The sequence below is a fragment of the Equus asinus genome, chromosome 10 (assembly GCF_041296235.1).
Source record: "Equus asinus isolate D_3611 breed Donkey chromosome 10, EquAss-T2T_v2, whole genome shotgun sequence".
Lineage (NCBI taxonomy): Eukaryota > Metazoa > Chordata > Mammalia > Perissodactyla > Equidae > Equus > Equus asinus.
Genome location: NC_091799.1, coordinates 51,733,310 through 51,757,249, shown reverse-complemented (window position 1 = coordinate 51,757,249; position 23,940 = coordinate 51,733,310). Strand labels below are relative to the sequence as shown.

Here is a 23,940-nt window from a genome sequence, read left to right as displayed (position 1 = left end):
TTCTCCACAAGCCACACAGCTGGTAAAGAGCAGACTGAGATTGTGACGTTGGTAGTACAACTCCAGGGTGTGGTTGATCCAGGGTCATTTGACCCTGATGGCATCGAGGTGTCTGCTCCACCCGCCCCAAAGAGTAGTCTGGTCCTTGTGACCCAAGATGGAGCTCCAGCCACCACCTCAATGGTCCACGCAACAGGAAGGAGGAGAGGGGAAGACTGGACAGAGAGAGCATCTCAGCTGTCTCTTCAAGAAGGTTCCCGGAATTACTATGTAGTCTTTGACTTCTCCATATGGGACGCGGTACAGTTCTTTAACCAGTCTACCTTCAAGAAAAGCCTTCAGGTATGATTTGTGTTACAGCCAGCCATGCGCATACCTAAAAACTAAGGATTCTAAGAGAGCAAAATGCGTATCCTGATACACAATTAGCAGTCCCCGAACAGGCCATCCTGTTGACTACCAAAACATCCCGTGTGTACCCTTCTTCCTAGACAAGGAACACACTCACAACATCCCAAGGGAGTCACACCCAAAGTCCACCTGCTGCCTCCGTTCAGCCCAGAGTCCAGAGTCTGGGTGATGTGCAGGCCTCCCCTTAACCTGCTGTGGGCTCTTATGGCCTGGAAATCTATACGCTTAAAGGCAACCACCATTCCTACTACATCCAAGAGTGGAGTCATAACTGGACCACGACCACTTAAAATCCCAATTGAGACTTCTGTTTTCCATGAATGGAAAGCCAGGCTACTCGGATTAAACTTTCAGGTTTCTAAAAACAACTCTCAAAGCTGGATACCTTCCCAGTTTCTTAAATGAATAACGACCTGAAAAGACAGTAAAGAAATAGGAAGACACTACTCAAATGAAAACAGGAACCCAGAGATAAAATGAACATTATGTTCATTTTATTACCCTGGAGGCATTTCTCCAGCCAAGAAAATGTGAATCCCTGTTTGGATGTCCTCGTGGTGGGGAGAGAAAAGGCAGAGCCCAGGGAGAGGCCAGGAGGGGAGCGCTCCTCACGTTGGTGGAGACCTCACAAAGCTCCACCCTCAGCATGACAGCAAATGGAAGAGGAGGAGCCTGCAAGTGTCACTGCGGCTTGACTTTAATCTTCCTGGTGGCCTTGGGCACCATGAGCCTTGAACTTCATTTAACTTCATCCTCACCCAGCACGGCTCCTAGGATTCCTCTTACAGAAAGCTGCCTCCTTCAAATTCGACGGATATTATTTCAAATATGGCAGCCACTACCCAGGCAGTGGTAACCAGGCACACAAGAACACTGACCCTAGGAGTGAAAACCAGCAAAAACAGCAGACACTGCAACAGGGACAGACAACACAACACACTATAAAGCATCCGGCTTGTCATGTTCAAGTCAAGACAGTAACACAGTAACCACAGATACATAGCGAAGGGTTCTGAGGTGAGGAAAGATTGGGTATATTAGGAGATGGAACCGAGGTCAGAGCGCTCAGAGCACAGGTTCTCCTCCCGGCTCAGAGCCTCAAATGTGCCCCTTACGTCCGTCCTTCACCCTGGCGCCCTCCTGCTCAGACACCTCCCACAGCTCCCTACTGCCCACAGGATGAAGTCCCTCGTTGGTTTCTAGAAGAACCCTTGAGCGGCGTGGGGCCAAGTGGTCAGCGGGAGAAGCAGGCAGGGTGTCGGACTCAGAGACACCGGCCCCGCCTCCACCCACCACGGCCCCTCCCCATCCCCCGCAGCCACCACCGCCCCCTGCTGGCTCCCGATAGGCTGGGGCAGAGGTGACAGCACAGATTTATTCCTGGGAATCTGCACAGTGAGGTGTGGGGTCGGGGTGGATCCCCGGTCGGGAGGCCGCAGATCACTGGGGGCCCGCGCTCAGCGGCTCCACCCGCAGCCACAGTCCGCCCTCGGCGCGCAGGATCAGCTCCGGCTTCCGGCGCGGCTCCTCCCCGGCCGGCCGGACGCGGAAGCGCAGCAGCGTGAGCGCCAGGACCACCTTCATCTCCGTCATGGCGAACGTCTGCCCGATGCAGTTCCTGCGGCGGGAGTGGGGGCTCGAAGGCGCCCAGGACCCTCATCCCCGCACCATCGCGCCGGAACCTGTCCCGGGACCCCCATGCCCGCACCATCGCGCCGGAACCTGTCCAGAGACCCCCATCCCTGCCCGCAGGCAGAGAGAAGCCTGGGCCTCCGCCAGGGCTTGCACATCCCCTGAGCCTGGCCCAGCCTGCAGCCCGAGCTCAGACCAGAAGACAGGGGGCAGGGGCTCTGAGCACACCGAGGACCCCAGGCCCCAGACCATTACCCATAACCTCCGGGGCAGGGGGGAAGGAGAGCTGGAACTCTGCCCATCTTCACTTTTCCCCTTTTCCCGCCCTCACAGTCATGTTGGGATCTCAATCCCAGACCCCCGCCCCCATCACCACATCCCCACCTCAGATGCCTGCCGTCCTCACCTGGGCCCCGCTGAGAAGGGAATAAAGGCCAGAGGTGACCTCTCCTTGGTGTTTTCTGGGTCGAAGCGAAAGGGATCATAGACCTGGGGGCGAGGCCAAGACAGGGCTGCTGGGTGGGTTCTCCCAGGACCTCCAGCCTTGGAGAGTCAGACGTGTGTATGATGGGGGGAGGTGATGTCTCATTTGTCAGGTCAGAACCCTGCGCCCTCCCCTGGGTCCCCTTAGGGGAGCAGACAAGGATGAGAGTGGGGGGAGGCAGCACCTCAGGGTCTGGCCACACGGATGGGTTGTGGTGGGTCCCGAAAATGCTGATGAGGCAGATAACACCTGTGGGAGAGGAGGGGCCGGTCAGGAAGAGGTCCCCCGCTGGCAGACGGGCCCCTTTTCCTGCCCAGGATGCTCTTCCCCTTGACGTTGAGGGCACCTTTGGGGATGACCCGGCCATCCGGGAGCACAATGTCCTGGGTGCAGCAGCGGGAGACCATTGTCACTGGGGGATGCAACCGCAGACTCTCCTTGATGCACATGGTCAGGAAGGGCAACTGGGCCAGGTCGTCCCTAAGGAAACCCCCAAACAATTATCCAGGGAGCCAAAACAGAGACCCCTCAGCCCTCCTCCTGCCCTGTTAGAGCCTCTCTCCACCTTCCTCTGACCCTCACTCCTATAACAGGATAAATTCCAGATGGATCACACATCTCCAAACTCACTAAGTTGTGTACATTAAATGTGTACAGCTTTTTGTATGTCAATCACATCTCAATACTGTGGTTTGAAAGAAAAGCAATATTACACAAGTGCCAGACTGAGAACATCAGCTAGATATTTTTTAAAGCTTTTCTGAGCAAAACACAACACCCAAAAGCCAACCATAAAATGGTTTTCAAATTTGCATAAAATAAAATAAGTTTTATGGCAAGAAAGTAAAATCAAAAGGCAAAGGAATTATTAAGAAATGAAAGAAACAGCTCCAATGTTTTGCTCTTATTTATCACGGTGCTAGAGATACGAGCTAATGCAATTAGACAAGGGAAAAAAGGAGCGTAGCGCAATTCGAAATGTGGGGATAAACATGTCACTTTTGGTAGAGAGTGATTTTACACTTAGAAAACATGAGAGTCCCCCCCAAAAAAATTATAAGCATCGAAGATCTGGTAACGGGGCTGAATTCTTTTTCTTTCACTCCCTTCTTGTTGTGTGGTGATTTGAATTTTTAATAGCTGATACAGTTAACTGGTTCAAATTAGAAAACTACAAAACACTGTCCCTGTGGCCCAACACCACTCATTTCCCCTCTTTATAGTTTGCTGAGGTTGTTATTTTTGATGTATCCTTCCAGAGTTATGTTTTTGCATCTTAAAAAAAGTTATAAAATGGCATATTATATACTACAAATACTGCTCTGTATCTTTTTCATTTAATAGCATATCAATCTCTTCTTGTCTATCTCCTGGGACTTGTGACAAAAGTTGGGCCTTCCCCAAGGGAAAACAGGATTGAAACAAAAACACAACCCACCAAATGGGAAAAAAAATACTTGCAAACCAAATATCCAACAAAGGATTAATCTCCATAATATGTAAAGAACTCACACAACTCAACAACAAAAAATCAAACAACCTGATCAAAAAATGGGCAGGAGACATGAACAGACATTTCTCCAAAGAAGATATATGGATGGCCAATAGGCACATGAAAAGACGTTCATCATCGCTGATCATCAGGGAAATGCAAATCAAAACTACACTAAGATATCACCTTACACCCGTTAGAATGGCTAAAATAACCAAAACAAAAATAACAAATGTTGGAGAGGTTGTGCGGAAAAAGGAACCCTCATCCACTGCTGGTGGGAATGCAAACTGGTGCAGCCACTGTGGAAAACACTATGGAGACTTCCCAAAAAATTAAAAATAGAGATCCCATATGACCCAGCCATCCCACTACTAGGTATCTATCCAAAGAACTTGAAATCAGCAATTCAAAGAGACCCATGCAACCCTATGTTCATTGCAGCATTATTCATAATAGCCAAGACGTGGAAGCAACCGAAGTGCCCATTGACTGATGAGTGGATAAAGAAGATATGGTATATATATACAATGGAATACTATTCAGTCATAAAATAGGATAAAATTGTCCCATTCATGACAACATGGATGGAGCTTGAGGTATTATGTTAAATGAAATAAGCCAGATAGAGAAAGACAATCTCTGTATGACTCCACTCACATGCGGAAGTTAAACATGTGGACAAAGAGAACAGATTAGTGGTTACCAGGGGAAAGGGGGACTGGGAGGGTGGGCACAAAGGGTGAAGGGGTGCACCTACAATATGGCTGACAAATAATAATGTACAACTGAAATTTCACAATGTTGTAAACTATCATAATCTTGATAAAAAGTAAAATAGAATACAGTTTAAAAAATAGGGCCTTCCCTACCCTGGAACTATAAAACAGTTTTTCCAGGGTTTTTAGACTAGAACTAGAGTTTTAAGACTCCTTTATTTTTTATTTTAAATCTTTGATTCATCTAGATGTTGTATTCTTATAATACATAAACACAGTTTGAATTAACTGTTTTCCAGGTAGCTTCCCAGTTGTTCCAAGATCTTTAATTAAACGATCTTCATTTTTCCTATTTACATGAGACTCCCTCTTTGGTATTTACTATATTCATTAGGCACAAAATTTATAGGCACAAATTACTGGTTTTTCTATGTATAAGCAACAACCAATTAGAAAAGACAACAAGAGAGAAGATTATAATAATATTTATATAGAATACCTGGATTAAAATTGGCAAAAATCTGAAATCTGCATATTCCTACTGAATTTATAAACTTCTCTCAATCCAAATAGAAGATATGATTCACCATAGCAACAAATATATCTAAGGATTAATTTAACAAAATGTGCATAAAATGTCTATGCAAAAATTTTAGACTCTATTAACAAACTAAAGATTTTTTGAATATCCAGAAATGGATGTCCATTCCACACTCTGGGATAGTGTGTGTTAATATTGTGCAATAATCCATTTTCCACAGGCCAATCATACATTCAAGTCAACCAGTAGAATATATCCAATTCAAATGAAAATGTACCTGACATTTTAAAGAACTTGATAAACCTACTCCAAAATTGTTTCTGGGAAAATAAAAGGCGATGAAGAGCTAAGTCAATTTAAAATTGAAAGATTAAAAAGAAGAGGAACTCTACTGTATGTTAAGATTTATCACAAATATGCAGGAGTTAAAAGAACAGTGTAGCACCTCTGCAAGGAGAGGAAAATAGACCCATGGAACAGAATAGAAAGCTGAGAGACAGACACATGAATACGTGAAAACTTAACATCTAGTTAAGGAAACCCACAGAACCCTAGGGTATGGATGGAGGGAATGTCTGCAAAAGAAAATTCTGACAGATCTGACTTCATAAAAATTAGCCCAAAGTAGCCCAAAGAGATGTAAGGTACAACACAGTGAGTTTAATTAACAATACTGTATTATATATTTGAAAGCTGCTAAAAGAGTAGATCTTGAAAGTTCTCATCACAAGAAAGAAAAGTTTGTAACTGTGTGTGGTGATGGACGTTAACCAAACTTACGGTGTCAAGGATAGCCCTAGTCTTCTCTGTAATGTCTCATTTAGTGCAATAAGAACTTGTTCTCACCGTGGTTTATGTCATTCAAAACCACTTTTCCAAAACTCATTCTTCAAGAAAAAGTAAAGAGTTCAAAGTTATACTTTTAATGTGCACACCTGAACTCCCACCTGGACAGAGACAGAAAGAGAGGAGTCATATAAATGTGGGTATAAGGATAGATGTCTTCTAAAAGGAGGCACAGGAATTCATTGACAAGAGTTACCCACAGGGTGCAGATTAAGAAGGAAGTCCATTTTTATTGCAAATTCTTTTGCACTCTTCTTTTTTACTAAGTGCATAATTTTGGTTAAGTCTTGGATTAAAAACAATAAAAGTGTTTCTCCACCTCACAGGACCGCTGTGCTGAGCAAGACTTGGAGTGAACACTTCCTCCAAAACGCCTGTCCAGTCCAACGTCTCCTCACCAGCCCCCAGCCCCTGGCCTGGCTCAGGCCTCGGATCTCCTCCCTGGGCCCGATCCTACAGCTTGTCCTCTCCAGCAGGCCCCCCAGCCCTAGAAATCTCTCTCTGCTACCCAGATCTCACCTGTCCTCCTCCTGCTCAAACACCTTCCTTGGTTCCCCATTGCCTTTGACTTAAAATTGGAGCACTTAACATTTCACTAAAGTCTTCCACAACCGGCCTCTCCTGCCATCTCCCAGCCTCATCATCTCACCATGAGTCACTCTCTCTCTCTCTCTCTCTCATTCTCCCTCCCTTCCTCTCTCCTTCCCTTCCTTTGTCTCTCCATCCCTCACTCTCTCTCCCTCTCTTGCTCCCTCCTTCCCTCTCCTTTCTCTCTCTCTCCTTCCCCCTCCTCCATTCTATTCCTCTCTCCCGCTCTTTGTCTCTCTTTATCTCTCCCTCTCTGCTACCTTCCCTCCCCCTCTCCCTCTGCCTGTGCCCTTCTCCTCCCCATCACTTTTGCCCACACTATCTTCTTGACAGAACCGCACACAACTACACCCAAATGTCTACTGATCAGCATTCAAGGTCTCAGCTGAGAACTCTCTCCACCCTCAGTCTTGCCTGTCATGCTCTGAACCCAGGCCCTGCCCATGTGGACTGGGAGTGTCCTGACCTGGGACGATCCCCCACCAGCCTGGGAGCCCCTGGAAGGCGCAGGCCGGGTCTGGGTCCTTCCCGGGTCTCCAGGACACAGGATAGGGCTGGGAAGAGTTGGGGACAGCAAGAATTGGGGATGGGCAGGCAGTGTGGCAGTGTTTGCTGAATGGGGACTGGATGGATGAAGGTGGAGGTGTTCATGGACAAGAGTTGAGTGACTTCAATCCTCAGGTGTCCCCTGTGAACCCTGGACTGAACAATATGATAGGAGTTAGGAGCCCAGCAAACATCCAGGTGGTGAAGATGTTTGAAAGAATGCGATTTCAGAGAGAAAAGTAAGGGAGCAGAAGGGAGGTTCACTCTCTGAACAGGTCCTAAGGGGCATGATCTGCCCTCACACATTGCACTAATTCTCTTGCCGTCCAGATCTTCTACCCAGAAGGCTGTAACCTGTCCTTAGAGACCCGGGCTGGGTACCTGACCCCACCTCTGGGCTCTGCTCCTATTCCCACTAAGCAAAAATCACAGAATGGACGAAAAGACCTTCCCACACCCAGCTGGGGAGCAGAGACAAGGAGAGGGTTTCAGGAACAGACCATGTGCACCTGCACTCACCACTCAATCTCTTTAGGCTCGCGGTCCCTCAGGAGCTCTCGCACCTCCTGCCGGCACCGCTCCTGGTGCTCCGGGTGCCTCGCGAGGTTGTACAGGACCCAGGCGAGGCCGCTGGCTGTGGTGTCATGTCCTGAGAGGCAGCCAGACAAGTTTGGGTTTCTGGGAGGCTTCAGCACCAGAAGGTGGACAGCGTCCTTACGTTGAGGCCCTCAGGGAGGATGGGGGGCGATGCAGTGGTCCAGGGGCCACCAGCCAAGTCCCTGGGATAAAGAAACCCCTGCCCCTTCTGTAATCTCACCCGCAAACATAAAGGTGTCAGCTTCAGCTCGGATGTCCTCATCTGACAGTTCCTTCCCATCTTCATCCTGGAGAGAAAGCAAGACCCCCCCACATCACCGGCTCCTAGGGGCCCTGAGACAATCTCTGAAGCTCCAACATCCACCCAGGACCCCAAGCCAACCCTGCACTCCTGGACCTCCCTTTGTCCCTATCACCAGAGGCCCCACCCCACAGGCCTCCTCCTTGGCATCCTTGCCTCCTCTCTTGTCCCTGGTGGGAGGAATGAATGATCCATGAACATTTCCATGGTTCTACGTGATGAAGGCTTTCTGAGAAAAATATATTGGCAACCCAAGCTGCAGGATGATTGACTGGCAACTTGCCTTGGAAGTTAGACATTGAGCATCGCTCCAGAGCCATTTGCTCACATTGTTGGATGGTAGATCCAGAGATTCCTTATCTCCCCTGGAGATAACCCTACAGAACCTACAGACTTTGCCTTCTCACTGAAGATCTGCTTATATTCCAGAAGATTCTCCTTCTCCTTCTCTCCTTGTCTCTCTCACCATAAGGAAGAAGGGACAGATGAGTCAGCTGTCCTAAGTTCCAAGGTTCATACTGTGGGTGCACCTCTCTCGTGATGCAAGCATGGCTGCATGCACAGGTAACAACATCACACCACCCTCACAGGAACTTGGGAATGGGGAACCAGAGCCACACTTCTGCTCTGGCTACTGTTACTGCTGTGAGCAATAAGTGGGCTGCTCTGAGCCAGCGTTCTGACATAGATATAATATATATATATTAGACTTCATAAGTTAGTCGTATGTATATCTGTATATGACTAACTTATTAAGTAGAGTAAAGTCTCAGGCCCTGCCCAGCATCAGTTTCACACTTAACAGCTCCCCAGAGCCTGCATTCCACACAGTCATCTCTAAAACATACCCCTGACCCATCCCTCCCGTCCTCAAGCACCTTCCATGGCTCCCCACTTCCCTCTGGGTCAGGTCCAAGTTCTTCTATCTCACATTTGAAATCAAGGTGCATTCTACTTCTTGAATTCAGGTCCCAGAGAAGCCCACCTTAGCCAGCAGGAGCACATCGATGAAGTCCAAAGTCTTGACCTTAGCCTTGGCCTTGAGGAGGTCATCAAGACCCTGATCAGGGAGGGTGCGACGCCGCTCCTGGATGACAGAATCTGTGAAGTCATGCACCAGGCGGCAGGCCCTACGGAAGCGCCGTCCATCAGTGGTGAGGTGGTACAGGAAGTCCATGTGCAGGATGATTTGCTGGTGCCGCTTTGTCACAAGGGCACTGAGCTCCAAGATGGCAGCAATATATTCACTAGGCTTCCTGCAGGATGTGGGCATGAAGAGAGGCAACAACTTAGCTCACCTGAAGCCCAGGAAGCACCTCCCACCAGAAATCAGGCCCTACATCCCATGGGGAAATTGAGTCTCCAGGAACAGATGGCCCCACAGATGGATGGTGGGGACGATCCAGGAGACGTGACTCTCCAGTCTTTCTTCTCTCCCTTCTTCCTTTCCTGTCTCTGTGAGCTGCCTCCATGTGCCAGGTGCCAAGGGCACAGCTGAGACATCATGCTTCTCTCCTCTCTCTCCTACCAATATCTGCCCCTTCTCCTTCCAAAACCGTCCACACAGCTCAGACCTTGTCCTCTCCCAACTGACAATGGACCTAGCCTCCTCCTGAGTCTCCATGCATCCAGTGTCAACACCACCTGTGTCTACACAAGTCTTCTCTAGAGTCAGACGTCCAAGCTCAGCTTGACCCTCATCTGCTCAAACACCTTCCATGGTTCCCTGGACACCTCAAGCAAGTTGATAGTGCTTTGCCTGGCTTTTCAATGTCATTAAGATCTACCCCCACCTATACCTCCAACCCCATTTCCCAGGTGTCTCCTTACTGTTGCACACACTCTGCTCGTCCTAGCCTCCTGTCCTGTATTAAACATTTCTAACTACCTGAAAATATTGCTCTTTCCCTTTTCCATTCCCCCATTCAGTGTCCAGCTTGGACCCTTGTCACCCAGGAAAGCTCTTCTGATTGCCATGGTCAGTCTTCCCCCATCTATTCCCTTGCATCTATAGAGCGTGTTCCCTGGCCCTGGGCAAGGACTCACTCCTGGCAGTTACTGTCGAAACTGAAGACACATTTCTGCAGACTGTCGAGGGTCATGAGGCTGATGTGCTCAAACATGTCCAGATGGGCACTGCCCTCCGAGGCCAGGCGCTTCCACTTGGCCTGGACAGAGAAGCGGCAGAGCCAGGGCTGGGACTGGCCTCCCCTCAGCCCCGCCCCAACCCAACACCAGGATGGGCTCCCCAGACCCGGCCTCTTGAACCCAAGCACCTGTCCTGTGGAGGACCAGGCATGAGCGGGAGTGGACACTGTTACTGTGAGGACATGAAGACCCCACGGCTGGGAGTCAGGAGACCTGCATTCCAGTCCTGGCTCTGCCTGTTACACTCTGTGCACCCTTGGCCAGCTCATTGCCTTCCTCTGGGCTCCACTTGTCAAATCCTCAGTGACAGGTCAGATGACCTGCTTTTGTGTCAGACAAACCAGGTTGGAATCCCAGCTCCACTTGTTAGCTCACTTGCCGTCTGTGTGAACTCAAGCAACTCCCTAACCTCTCTCAGCCTCAGTTTCACCATCTGCAATGGGGAAAAAGAATCTCCACCTCACAGGGACATGAAAATTAAATTAGACAGCACACGTCATGGAATTGCCATGTAACTTCTAGCATATAGAATGTGCTCAATAAATGCTAGCTTTCATCATCCTATTGTTATAAATTGGCTAGGAGACTGTCCCCTATGTTGGTAGCGGTAGTCTTCCATGGGCCCTGAGCACCCTGCACATTCTTGCTGGGTATGCCAAAAACATGTTCTTTACCTGGGCCATTTCTCAGAGTTGTGTTTGCAGCAAACAACATTGAGGGAAGAGGAAATGTCTCCCCCCGGGCACATATCAGGCTTGCTTCCTATTGCAATGAAACTCACACAGTCCCTAAACCTAGTGCTCCTCCTGTGCATTGCAACATACTGCATGAGCAGGCATCCGTGGAAGCCCACCTGTGTTGTCCTCATGGGATTTGGGGACATGGAGAAAGAATGCAAACCAACAATAGGCACGTGCCGTTTGCTGAGCCATGAGTAATAAACTGTCCTTTGTCTCTGGTTCAGGAGTCTCATGTCTTCTGGCAGGATCCACAAAACAGTAATGAGCTTACTTGTTAGCTCGCAAGTGTGGAAAAGTCCCAGGCACTTCACAAAACCCCCACCTCCAATGCTTCACCTCCCTACATCCACCCTTTGCAATGTGCCTGTGAACTTCCATGAGGAGAAGGCACCCATTTCACCACCCTTTCATTCTGGGCTGGCCTTTGGACTTGCTTTGGCCAATGTGGTAAAAATGATGAGTGATCATCCTAAACCTAGAGCTCAAGAGGCATTGCAGCTTCCTCTCAGCCTCTCGGAACCCAGCCTTTGCCGTGTGAACAGCCTGAAATGCCTTCTGGAGGGAGGGAACCACACGAGAGGATTGTCCCAGCTGAGAGCATCCTAGACCAGCCTGCAGCCAACCAGGCCCCAAACACGTGAGAGGACTGAGCCCAGAACAGCAAAGTACCTGACCTACAAGTGACCACAGATACATGAGTGACCCCATCCACGTCCAGAAGAAGCAGCTCACTGACTCGTAGACTTGTTAGCAATAATGAAACCTTATATATTGAAAAGTGGCTTGTTACTCCATATTCAGGACTCAACATGCAATATTCATCACTATCGTCAACAGTGTCTCAGGATTCCAAGGCTTCTGAGAGGGAAACATAGAAACTAGCACATGAGCGCCTACTATGTGCCAGGGACAGGAGTCCATTACGTCATCTTGATCACCCTGCAAAGTGAGGCTCATTATCCCCAGTTTACAGCTGAGGAAACCGAGGCTCAGAAAGGAGAAGCAATGGCCCCAAAGCTACCCAGAAGAGCCAGAATTCCAGACAAGATGTCTCTGAGCCCCCATTGCCCCCGAGGCTCCAGGTAGGAGCTTGGGTTCAAGAGACTCACATGCATGATATTCACACTGTCATTGAAAATCCTCACGTAGGACTTCAGGATGTTGAAGTGGAAGGCGGGTGTCAGCATGCGGCGGTGCCTGCTCCACTTGTCACCGCCACTCAGCGGGAGCCCATCCCCTGGTAGGGGCAGCCACAGAGAGTGAGCAAGGGAGGGCCTTCCCCTGCCCCCCAAGGTAGTCCCCAATCCCCTCACACACAGTTGCTCACCCAGCCAGGGCTTCAGGAATCTGTAGAAGACCATGTCCTTAGGCGCGATGGCAGCTGACATGAGAGATAAGCCATCAGGGGCCATGGAGCGGGGGAGGGGAGGGCCTTTTGAGGCAAGGTGGGGCCCCAGCCAGACGTGTGCACTCCCCCTCCATGCCCAGCCTAGATGGAGTGGGGCAAGAGCAGAGGAAGCTGGGAGGAGGGGCGAGGTGAAGGGGGAGCACACCAGGCTGCACTGTAGAGTAGAGCAAGGGCAGATGCCACAGACACACCCCTACGTGCTTAGATGCATCCCAACATGGCACAACATGCCCCAGCACGGCTCAGCATGGCTCCTACAGGTTCCAACATGTTCTAAACACCCGAGCACAGCCCAGCACTCTACAAAACACCTTCACAGGGACCTGGGACACCGTGTCTGCCCAACTCTCACATCTCCTGGGACAGCTGACATGGCCTCACCATGCACTAACATGTCCTGACATGAAACAACATGCATGACACACCCTGACATCACACAACGTGCTCTGACATGGACCTGAAGACATGACCTCAGCATGTCCTACAGACAGGACTTAAACGCAGTCCCATTAATGTCACAGACGTGGACCAGTTGTGATCCAGAAATATGCTAAGACCTGCCTCAGACAAGACTCATATAAGGTTTCAGGCATTTCTCTCAGGGACCCGGGTCGCAGAGATCAGACAAACCCCAAATGTAACCCAGACATGACCAGCAGGAGAACCAGACACACTCAGGCGGCATCAGACAAGACCCAGACAGACTCCAACATGCCTCGATGTCCTTGACCACAGCTGAGCCCTAGACATGACTCAGACCATCGCCACTTGATCCAAGGAGTAAACATATACCAGCTGTAACCAAATATAACATATACCACGTGTAACCAAGTGTAACATGCACTAGCCGTAACCAAGTGTAACATATACCAGCTGTAACTAGGACCCAGGTGGAAATGCAAATGTGACCAGACGGGCCATACAGCAGACATCACACAGACACAGCCTCGGCATGAGCAGACACGACCAGCGGTCAGGCAAGTGGGGATCTAGGTAAGACAGAGGTAGTGTGATCTCCACCACGGCCCCTCCTGTCTGCACTGGGTCACCTGCCCAGCTGGAGGCAGCACAGAGACCTCAGCAGCAGGCAATCTGTGGCCAGCGGGGTGTCTACCTGGAGCAAAGAGCACCGGCTTGATGCAGGTGGGGTGAAAGATGCGGATGACTGCATGCCAGGGCCCCACCCACCAGCAGCACACGTCCCCATAGGTCCTCGCCAGGTCCTGTGTGTACAGAAGACCTTCCTCCGAGCTCCGAATCTGGAGAGGAACAAAGAGGAACTGAACCACCCTTCCAGGTGGCCAGAGGGAAGGACCTGCAGGGCAGAGACCCAGACCTGAGCCCCGTGAATCCCACCCAGCAGCTCATCCTCCTCCTGGGATCCCTCCCCACACCTTCCATACACGACAACTGAGGTCCCTCAGTTACAGGGACAGAAAGGGTCCTTCCCCATTTGAATCCCAAATCCATGTTCACCTGACTTCTCTCCTATCCCCGTTTTCTGGATAAGGAGACTGAGTCACTGAACGATATGAAGTTACTTGCCCACAGCCTTCCAGGTCATAAGTGGTGTGCCTGAGACCTGAGCCCAGGCCCAGGTCTGTCTGAATCCAGGGCCTGAGTTCTTAACCATCAAACTGCCTTGAACCCCAGAACAATAGCTCTGAGAACCCTATGCCTGCCGATCCGGGCAATCGGAGTCACAGTGACTGCATGAGGAACTGGTCCTGTGACCTAAGCAGGCAAACTAAAGCAAATCCTGCAGCTCTCCCTGGAACTGTTGGGCACGAGCTCGTGTTTCCATGGGAGCTGAGCTTCTGGGACTCATCTTGACCAGCGTGAGAGTGAAGCCATCACAGAGGGACACAGAACTAACAGACGAAGACCGACTCCTGATGACACTGTCTGAGACCTGGATCCAGCCGTGCCTGAAGACAAGATCCCTGGCCTGAACAGTCAGTCAATTCCCTTTCTTTGCTTAGACCATACAGGGTAGACATTCCACCACTCACAGCTGAAAGAGACTGGCAGCCAGAGAGAGCCAGGGACCTGCCTAGAGTCGCCCAGCATTTTGGTGTTGGAGCCAAGGTCCCTGTCAGCTGCTGCCTGTTCCCCTCTTCAGCCTGGTCTGTCTGGAAGTGAGAAAGGCAGGGGGCAGCAGAAGGGAGCCTGGCTGGGGTGGGGTCTGCTTGGGGCGATTCCTGGGGCCTGGAGCAGGAGGGCCATGAGCTTGAAGAGGACAAGCCACAGGAGGGAGTGGAAGGAATCAACCCATCAAAGGTGGACATCATGAAAATAGCAGCCCAGATCCTGCACCAGCCTCAAGCCCTCAAGCTCTGGCCTGGGGGTGGGCGGGGTTGAGGCCAGGCCTGGTAGGGGGCCTCGGATGCTATCTTGCCCACTGCACCCCTCTGCCCTCTGCTTTAGAAAATTTCTGCTCATTGTTTCAGACCCAGTTCCAGAAACTCCTTCTCCAGGAAGCCTTCCAGCCTGGCCCAGCAGAGACCTTGCTTCTCCTCTGCGCTGCCTCACTCCTCTCCTTCCAGCCCATTCCTCACCACTCGAGGTCGGGGATCTCTCTGTCTAGACCTGTCTTCTAAGAGTGAGGATCCCCCAGGACAAGAACTTGCATTGAGGCCTCTTGGGGCCCCAGGGGTGCCCAGGACAGCAGGGCAGGGGGCAAACAGCAGTGGAGGGAGGATTGGTGAGATGGGGGTTGGTGAAAAAAGGAAGGAAAGAGGAAGACAACTGAGAGGAGAGGGGCAGAGGGCCAGGGTCCTGCAGGGGCTGCACAGAAGCTTGCAGGGAGAAGCTAGGAGCCCGCGGATGCACCACGGTGCCACCACCACAAGCTCTGCGTGGGTACCTGAGGCGCAGAGGACAGTCGGGACCATGTCGGGGTGGCAGAGAGTGACAAGGGGCATGACGGGGCCCACCCGGGTCACAAATCCCTGGGGGTAGTTGGCCACCAGCTGAGTAACAACTCTCATGCCTTGCTCAGTGGGGGTGACCTGCAAGCAAGGAGGGGCCATCACTCCCCAGAAGCAGCCACGGCATGTCCCCCCTGCAGCCTCTGCAGTGGACACTGTGTCCAGATTACGCACGGATGGGGGAATTCTGGCTTCCTGCTGCTCCTTTCCTCTCAGGGTAGGAGGGTCCCTGAGGCCTCTCCAAGTCCCAAGGGAGCAACCAGGGCACAGGGAGAAGACACGCTCTGCACACAGAGGCCGACCTTGGCTCCAGAAGATGGATTTCCCTCATCCTGGGAGTGATTGCATCCCCGGGGCGGCCACATGGGGAGGCGCTCAAGGGGGAGGTTTGTGGGCAGGAGGGTGGGCTCAGGACCTGTCCCTGGGCCAAGTGTCTCTCACCTGCTTTAATATCCTGCTTCTCCAAACAGACTCCACTGCCTCGAGTAGTGATGTTTGCAGACCCAGGACATTTCAGTCCTGGCAGCACCAGCAGACACACAGGAGCTCTGTCCATCACTCAAGAGGGCAGCTCCCACCGATGAACCCCTTATGAAGCTGGCCACTGTGCACACTGCGTCCTGTCTGTCTCTCTAGCTCTCACACTGTGTCCTGTCTGTCTCTCTGTCTCTCATAATGCATCCTGTCTCTCTATCTCTTCTGAACCTATGTACACACACATATCTTGAAATTTCCCATGAAAATACTCAGACCTCCAAGAGGAGAAACAGTGGTGTATGGCTCCCAGTAATGTGAATTCGCTAGTCCATCCTGCAATCCAAGCCTGAAAAATACCCCCAGAGTTTTCAGGTAGTTGAACTTTTCACCTGTGACCCCTCCCTGCTCCCAAGGATGCTGAGACAAACACTCAAAGCACTTCAACGAATTGACCCAGAGAGGAATAGTCACTCAGCCAAGGTAACACAGTGAGGGAGCTGGACGTGGGAAGACTGTCCATGACCAGCCCCCACAGCTCAGCCCTCAGAGGAGGAGGCAGACCTGCAGGAACCACGGCATTCCCGCTGCCCCCAGGGCCCAGAGAACATCCCAAGACCCAGAATCCCAGGAATGCCTCACAATGAGCTTCGGAACATCCCCCTTCTGAACTTTGTCACGAGAACAGTGAAATCACAGGAAGTGCTCCCCTGAGCTGCAGCTCTCGCCCCCCGGGAAGGGAAGGAAAGTTGTACTCATCCCTCAGCTGGTCCAGAGGACAGGAGGAGTAGGCAGTCAGCTCTGTGGCCATGACGGAGACGGGTGAAGGCACGTTCTCCACCCAGGTCCTCAACACTTGCTGTGAGCGCCCGCTGTCCACCCGCCCCTGGGCTGGCCCTGCCATGTCTGCTACCAGAGCTGCCATCGAGGTGGAGAGATAGATAATAAGTACTTGGACAATTAACGTTTAATTAAGCATGAGCAGGACCAAGTGAAAGGTGAAGGCCTGGGTGTGGGCAGGCAGCGGAACAGGCCTCTGAAAGGGAAGTGAGTGGCCTAGTTCCTCCAGGTTGGGCAACGGGGCCCATTGAGACATCTTGGGGGGAAGAGTCAGATGAGAGGAAGGGGTCCCAGGAAGGGGTGGGGAGCTGTGCCCAGTGGGTGGGGGTGGGGAGGCCATAGCTAATTCGTGTGTGGCAACTGCAGCCCAGCGTGAGCAGACTCAAGGAAACGGGCCAGGCAGAGCCGACTCTGGACAGGGCCCCCAAGGCCATCTCAAGCTCAGCGGTGCAGACTGGGAATGCCAGGGGGTCACACTCTGTGCAGCCCGCCCTGGGAGCCCCTCAGAGCTGCACTGATGGATCCAGAGCAGGCTTGGGGTGGGGGACAAGGATGTGGGAGACTCTCAGAGCTGCACTGATGGATCCAGAGCAGGCTTGGGGTGGGGACAAGGACGTGGCAAAGGCGTGGGATGGCAGAGCAGAGAAACTAGTGAGTGAGCAAGGAGGGGCCGCCTGGGCCTCCCTCTCACTTCCGCTCTCCTAGACCACAGCCCAACCCTGAGCCCCATTCCTGACCCCTCAGGAAGTCGATCCACCCTGACGCCCCAGACCCCTCCTGCTGCCACACTAACCAGGCCTAGGTGACCCCAAAACCAGTTCCGTTTGGGGGGCTGCGGGAAGCATCGCAGGCGGTGAACAATGTCATAGAAGGTGTAGGTCCAGGCCAGGACGTGGGCCAGGAGCCAGGAGGCCCCGACCAGCAACAGGAGCAGCCACGGGGAGGCTGCCACAGGCCCGAGTCCCAGCCAGGACAGGCTCAGCTGCGGCATCCTGCAGGGCACACAGGGTGGAGGGTGAGCTCCTGGGGCCCAGGAAAAGCCAGGTGTTGGTGAGCTCGAGGCACAGACAGACAGCTCACAAAGAGAGCGAGGACCAAGGGTATGAGGGGCAGGACAGGGAGGGGCAGGGATGGCGAGGGCTGGGGCCAGGGCAGGGAGGGCTCAGAGAAGGGCTCAGAGAGGGGAGGGAGTCCGTGGAAATCCAGAGGGAGAGGAAGAAACAGACAGACAGGCAGACAGACAGAGACACAGAGACAGACAGAGGAGAAGAGATAAAGAGGAAGAGAGACTAAGGAGGAAAGGCACAAACTGAATCAGTGGCAGGTTGCCAGAGGCGCCAGTTACAGGAAACCACCACCTCAGGCCAACTCACTCCCTGGAGCCACCCCTGCCCTGGGCAGCGCCCTCCCCACTCCAGGCCAGCACCTCCTTCCCTGGACCCCAGCCCGCACCTCCTGTCTGCAGCTGCACACAGCTCCTCTCCCCTGCTCCTGGGAAGTCTCGGCCCCTGGGCCCTGACCTGGGGAGGCTGGCAGGGCCAGACTGGGCCAGCCAATCCCCACACACCTGCTTACTTCCTCCCCACCTGACCACAGGCCCAGATGGAGGTGGGGGAGGGGAACCAGTGTTGTCAAGAGAGGCCTATGAACAAGCTCACGGTCACACAGCATGGATGCTTGCTCCTCAGTACTCAGCACCTTCCTCGTGGGGTGGAGGGGGAAATTTGGGGGGCAGGCAGACTCTGGACCCCAAGTTTACAGCTGCCCCTGCCCTTCCCAGTCCAAGGTGTGGGAGGTGAAAGGTTACAATTGAGAGTTCAGGTGCCAGGTCAGCAAGGCCAGGCCAAACCTTGTCCCCACACATCTCCTGGGCTCTTGTCCACATGAGGGGCCAGGAGGGAGTCATGCACTGTTTCTTGGTGCAGAATCAGGAAGCTCAGACACAGGGAGCCTCTGGCCCCAGGACGGCACAGCCTGGCAGGAAGTCAAGACCTACCCCCAGGTAGCCCAGGGCCTGGGTTGAGACATGAGTGCTGGGAACGGGAACGAAGCCCCCAGCCTCGTGGGGCTCACCCACACCAGACTCTGGGGTAAGGAGCCCCGTCAGGCGAGGGCATGTGGAGGAGTGGGGGGGTGAGGCTGCAGGGGGTCATGAGAGCACAGGATACAGACAGCGGAGGGCAGAGCTGAGAGAGCCTGGGTGGAGTCCTGCCCGTCCTCACTCTGACTGTAGGCTGTGCCGGCCCTCTCTGGGCTCAGGGTTCCATCTGGGAAATGGGATGTCAGATGAGGGCCTGAGGGGGGCAGAGGAGGGTTCCACAGGAAGGTGAGAAGGATCGGGAGCCCCAAAAAGACGGTGTGAAGGAAAAGGGCAGGTAACTAGTCCTTGTTCTGCTGTGTGCCAATACTCCACATAAAGTAGACCTACTCTGTGCAGAGGACAGTATGTAAAGGGTGCCTACTATGTGCTGGATACCTCACAAAGCATCCCTACAGCCTGTCAGGAGCTCTACATAAAGCATGCCTGATGGATTGTATTAGTTTTGTTGGTGACATGTTGTAGTCTACACAGAAGTCGACTATAATGACGTACTCCTGAAAGTTATAAAATGTTATAAACCAATGTTACTTTAATAAAAGATGCCTACTGTGTGTCAGGTGTTCTACATAAAGTACATTTACTCTGTACAAAGTACTTTACATAAAGCATGCCTACTTTGTTCCGAGTACTCTAGAAAAAGTGTACCTACTATGTGCCCAGTACTCAAATCCTCTCTACTGCATGCCAGGTGTTCTACATAAGGCATGCCTACTGTGTGCTGGATACTCTACACAAAGCATCCCTACTGTGTGCAGGGTACTATATGTGAAATGCTCCTCCCGTGTGTCAGGTGACATACATAAGGTAAACCTACTGTGTGCCAGATGTCCTGTCAGCAGGATAAAGCATCACCCTCCCCTCAATCTCTGGGCCAGCACCCTGGGATCAGGCAGAGAGACCCAGGCAATGCATCTGCTTGAGGGAAGATGCCGACTTAACTCAAGAGTGAACGGAGGCACAGAGGGGGCAAGACTCGAGCCCAAGTTGCAGGGCTGGTCATGCTCCCATGCCCAAGCCCTTCCCTCTGCCATGCTGCTCCACCCCCACTCATAAGGGACAATGCCCTATTAACCCAGGGACATTTGTGATGGCGGAATCAAAGGCAATGCGGTGACCCCAGAGGGGACATCTTGAGACCCTTGTGTCACCCCGCGGATCACCCTCCCACATCCAGGAGCCACCACCCAAAGGATCTAGTGCACCCCTCCTGGGCCTCCCCTGATCCTGTCCAGAAGGGCCCTGTGGGATGGTCTCAGGTGAGGAGCTCAAAGGATGGGGCTCCTGGCAGAGCTACGGAGCAGGATGGTGGGGGAAAGACAGTCCTCCTGACACTGGTGGGATGTTGGGGAGACCCCAAACCTCCCTCTCCCCGTCCCACTGGCTGGGGGATTCAGGTCCTAGAGCCCTCAGTGCCATGGGGTGCGCCATCCCCCCAGAATCTCCTCCAGTGCCCAGAGGTGCTCAGCTCACTGCGGACCTACTGTGTGCCAGGAATATGCAGGCAGCCGAGAACAGGAACGGTGGCCACCACCAGCATTTGGCAACAAGCCACTGAAGCTGTTTTAAGCCCTTTAGACATATTACCCATTTTTTTCATTTTGTGGATGAATAAACTGAGAACGAAAACTATTTGAGTGACTGTCCTAAGTCACAGAGCTGGTGGAGCCAGGCTGTGCACCAGGCTTCACACTGGGTGCCCTGAGCCACTAAGCTGTGCTCCTTCGTGTCTGTAAATGGGCATTTAGTTAGTGCCATCTCCCCCGATGTGGGAATAATCGAAAGAGACAATGCACGTAAAACACCCAGGGCAGAGGAAGGGCCTAACGAATGCTCCTCATTGTCATTGCTACTGTTGTGTCATGTAATCATCCCACAGCCCTGCAGTATCACTTTCATGAGCCCATTTTACAGAAGAGGAGCTGGAGGCTCAGAGAGATGAAGCAACTTGCTCCAGCCACACAGCAAATTAGGTAAATATGACATCGCAGGTGACAGCACAACTTGGCACATAGGTGCTCATTAAACATCCGGGGAAGAAAGAAAGCTTTGCAGTCATGAGCTCTAAGGCTCGGCTCCTCAAAGTGTGGTCCTTGGACCTCCACCATCGTGTCACCTGAGAGCTTGCAGGAAATGCAGAATCTCGTGCCCCTGCCTGGAATGCTGACAGAATTGCATCTAAGTAGATCCAGAGGGGAATTGTGCACACACCTTCAAGTTTTAAGAAGTGTTGCTTTAAGACCGTTGAGTCCGCATGCTGCAAGGGATGAGGGAGGGGAGCACCTTCACCCGTCTGATTCTCAGAGTTTTTTTCAGTTATGAAACAAGGAGAAATATCTATACCTCCTGGGGCTGTTCACACATATGGTTATATGTCTACCGAACACCCATTGAGTGCCAGGCCCTGAGGATGCAGCTGTGAGCATGGCAGACACTGTCCCTGCTGCCAAGGAGCTCACGCCCAGTGCGGAGATGGACACCAGTCAAATAAATGACCAAGGACGTATCAAACAGTGATAAGCGATGGGCCTGGGGGAGGGGTCCTACCTTAAGCCAGGGGTCAGGGTGACCAGAGGTCTGAGTGTACAGGGGGAGCTTCCAAAGGCAGGCGTGAGGTGGGACACCCAGGCTGCAAGAGAAGGCAAGAGGGGTCTTGTGCCTTTGACACTGGGGCTGAGAGCACTAACACATGAGGACAGCCAGCAAAATGTGGATTTCACCAGCAAAAGCTGGGTGCCCTGACCTGAGGTCTCAGAAAGGAGTGGCAGGTGCCAGTGACCAGAGACTGTGGGGCCAGCAAAAACTCTTGCAGCCTAGCTCCTACTCCTCACCCAGCACTAGCAGGTGGCACCTGAGGTTTCAGGAACCACAGCAGAACATGAGACTCAGCCTCCAGTGGTGGCACCCCCAACACTGGCTCTATCAGCAGCAGGGGCTGCACACAAGAACCTGGCACCCTGACAGCAACAGCACCACCTGTGAACCCAGCAGTCCTGACTGTGGTGCTGCCATGACCGCAGATAACCCAGGAAGAGCAGTGCAGGTGGTGCATGGAGCAGCAACACTCAAGCCTGTGGAGAGTCAGCAGAGAATAAGAGGGAACATGAGACCCAGGAGACCCAGAAGCAGTAGTAGTGCTCACAGCCTGGTGACCTCACCGGCAACACCTGAGACTGCAGTGACATCAAAAGCAGCAAGACACCAGAAACCTCAGAGGCACAAGCAGCACAAGGAGGGCACTGCTGATGCTTCTAGTAGAGAGAGTGGAGGGCGGAAAGTGCAGGCTCTGAAATACAACCAGAACAGCTCAGATCCAAAGCAACCATAGCCATGCTCAAATAAGAAAGATGGTTACTATGACAAATGCACAGGCAGTGGACAGATTCATCAACACCATGAAGAAACTATGGTAAAACAGCCGAACAGAAGGAGAATGACAACTCTCCAGAAAACAAAATTGAAGTCAAAGAAGATTATAATCTACCCCAAGAGAATTCAAAATAGCTATAATAAAGAAACTCAATGAGTTACAAGAAAAGTCAGATAGACAGTTCAATGAGCTCAGAAATAAAATTAGTGAACAAAAGGAATACTTCACCAAAGAGATTGAAGTTCTAAAAAAGCACCAACCAGAAATTTTGGATATGAAGAACACAGTTAATGACATAAAACAAATGTGGAAAGCATAAAAAACAGAGCAGACATTATGGAGGAAAGAATCAGTGAGCTTGAAGATAGAAACCTAGAAATGATCCAGGTGGAGGAGAGAGAACTAAGATTTTTTTTTAAATGAAGAAACTCTTCAAGAGATATCCAACTCAATTAGGAAAAGTAACATATGGATTATAGGTATCCTAGAGGAAGAAGGCAAGGAGAAAGGAGCAGAGAATTTAGTCAAAGAAATAACAGCTGAGAACTACCCAAACCTGGGCAAGGTACTGGACATACAAGTACATGAAGCTAATATAACTCCTAATTACATCAATGCAAAAATACCTTCTCCAAGGCATATAGTATTAAAACTGTGAAAAGTCAGACAAAGAAAAAATATTAAGGGCAGCAAGAGAGAAGAAAACAACCTACAAAGGAACCCCCATCAGGCTTTCAGAGGATTTCTCAGCAGAAACATTACAGGCTAGGAGAAAGTGGAGTGATATATTCAAAATACTGAAAGACAAAAGTACCAGCCAAACAGATGTTAGCTCAGGGACCATATTCCTCAAGCAAAAAGATGAAGATTGGCAACAGATGTTAGCTCATAGCCAACCTGCCTCACACACAAAAAAGTATCAGTCAAGAATATTCTGTCTAGTGAAATTGTCCTTCAGATATGACAGAGAAATAAAAGCTTTCCCAGACAAACAAAAGCTGAGGGAGTTCATCACCACTGGACCTACCTTACAAGAAATGATTAAGAGGGCCCTCATACCGGAAAAAAAAAAAGGCAAAAGTTTACAAATCTGGGAGCAAGGAGATGAATAGACAGATGAAATCAGAAAATTGCAGCCGTATATCAGTATCCGTTAGCCAACACTAATTATTAATTAATAAATTAATAATTAAAGAAAGCATTAAATAATTAATTAAAGAAAGCATCAAAAATGACTATAACCACCTCGATTTGGTCACAAATTCACAACACAAAAAAGGATAATTTATGACAGGAAAAAATAAAAGGAGAAGAGGAAAAGGACAGAACCTGCATAGGTTCATAGAGATAAGATGCTATGAGCAGAAAAAGGACTATCTGATCTCTGAGATCTTTTATACAATCCAGATGATAACTACGGAACAAAAAATCAGGGTGGAGTCACAAATCCAAATAAAAAGGAGACGGAGAAAAACATCACAGAAAACCACCAAACTGAAATGGCAGACAGAAGAACAAGGAAGAAACAATGGAAATATAGAACAACAGAAAACAAAAGATACAATGGCAGTATTAAGCCCTCAAATATCAATAATCTCTCTAAATGTAAACGGATTGACTTCAACAAACAAAAGACACAGAGGAGCTGGATGGATGAAAAAACAAGATCCAACAACATGCTGCCTCCAGGAGACACATCTTAGCTCTACAGACAAATGTAGGCTCAGAGGGAGGGATGGAAGACGATGCTCCAAGCAAATGGCAAGCAAAAGAAA

General features: G+C 51.0%; 1 protein-coding gene across 7 annotated transcripts; it reads right to left on the bottom strand.

The window, feature by feature from the left end:
- Positions 1–883: 883 nt before the first annotated feature.
- Positions 884–18,254, bottom strand: LOC123289416 (cytochrome P450 4F3). 7 transcript variants are annotated; one of them, XM_070519298.1, is made up of 13 exons: positions 18,150–18,254; positions 17,491–17,689; positions 13,568–13,712; positions 12,373–12,426; positions 12,155–12,282; positions 10,204–10,325; positions 9,143–9,413; positions 8,077–8,143; positions 7,779–7,908; positions 2,874–3,007; positions 2,712–2,776; positions 2,450–2,532; positions 884–2,029 (listed from the first exon to the last, which is right to left on the bottom strand). In XM_070519298.1, the coding sequence occupies exons 2-13, from the start codon at positions 17,686–17,688 to the stop codon at positions 1,852–1,854; spliced, it is 1,575 nt and encodes a 524-aa protein (XP_070375399.1). In that variant the 5' UTR covers position 17,689; positions 18,150–18,254; the 3' UTR covers positions 884–1,851. The 7 variants fall into 7 exon arrangements, with proteins under 7 accessions (XP_070375399.1, XP_070375397.1, XP_070375398.1 ...); XM_070519296.1 differs by having other exon boundaries at positions 12,373–12,534; positions 18,150–18,251; XM_070519297.1 differs by having other exon boundaries at positions 12,170–12,282; positions 12,373–12,534; positions 18,150–18,251.
- Positions 18,255–23,940: the final 5,686 nt, after the last annotated feature.

Bases quoted from the DNA above. Each gene is read 5' to 3' on its own strand.
- LOC123289416 (XM_070519296.1), bottom strand. From the start codon at position 17,688: ATGCCGCAGCTGAGCCTGTCCTGGCTGGGACTCGGGCCTGTGGCAGCC. The intron at 12,535-13,567 runs GTAGACACCCCG...CACTCCATCTAG, and splicing joins GCCGGTGCTCTTTGCTCCAG to GCTGGGCATGGAGGGGGAGT. The intron at 2,533-2,711 runs GTGCTGCCTCCC...CCTCGCCCCCAG, and splicing joins CCGTGTGGCCAGACCCTGAG to GTCTATGATCCCTTTCGCTT.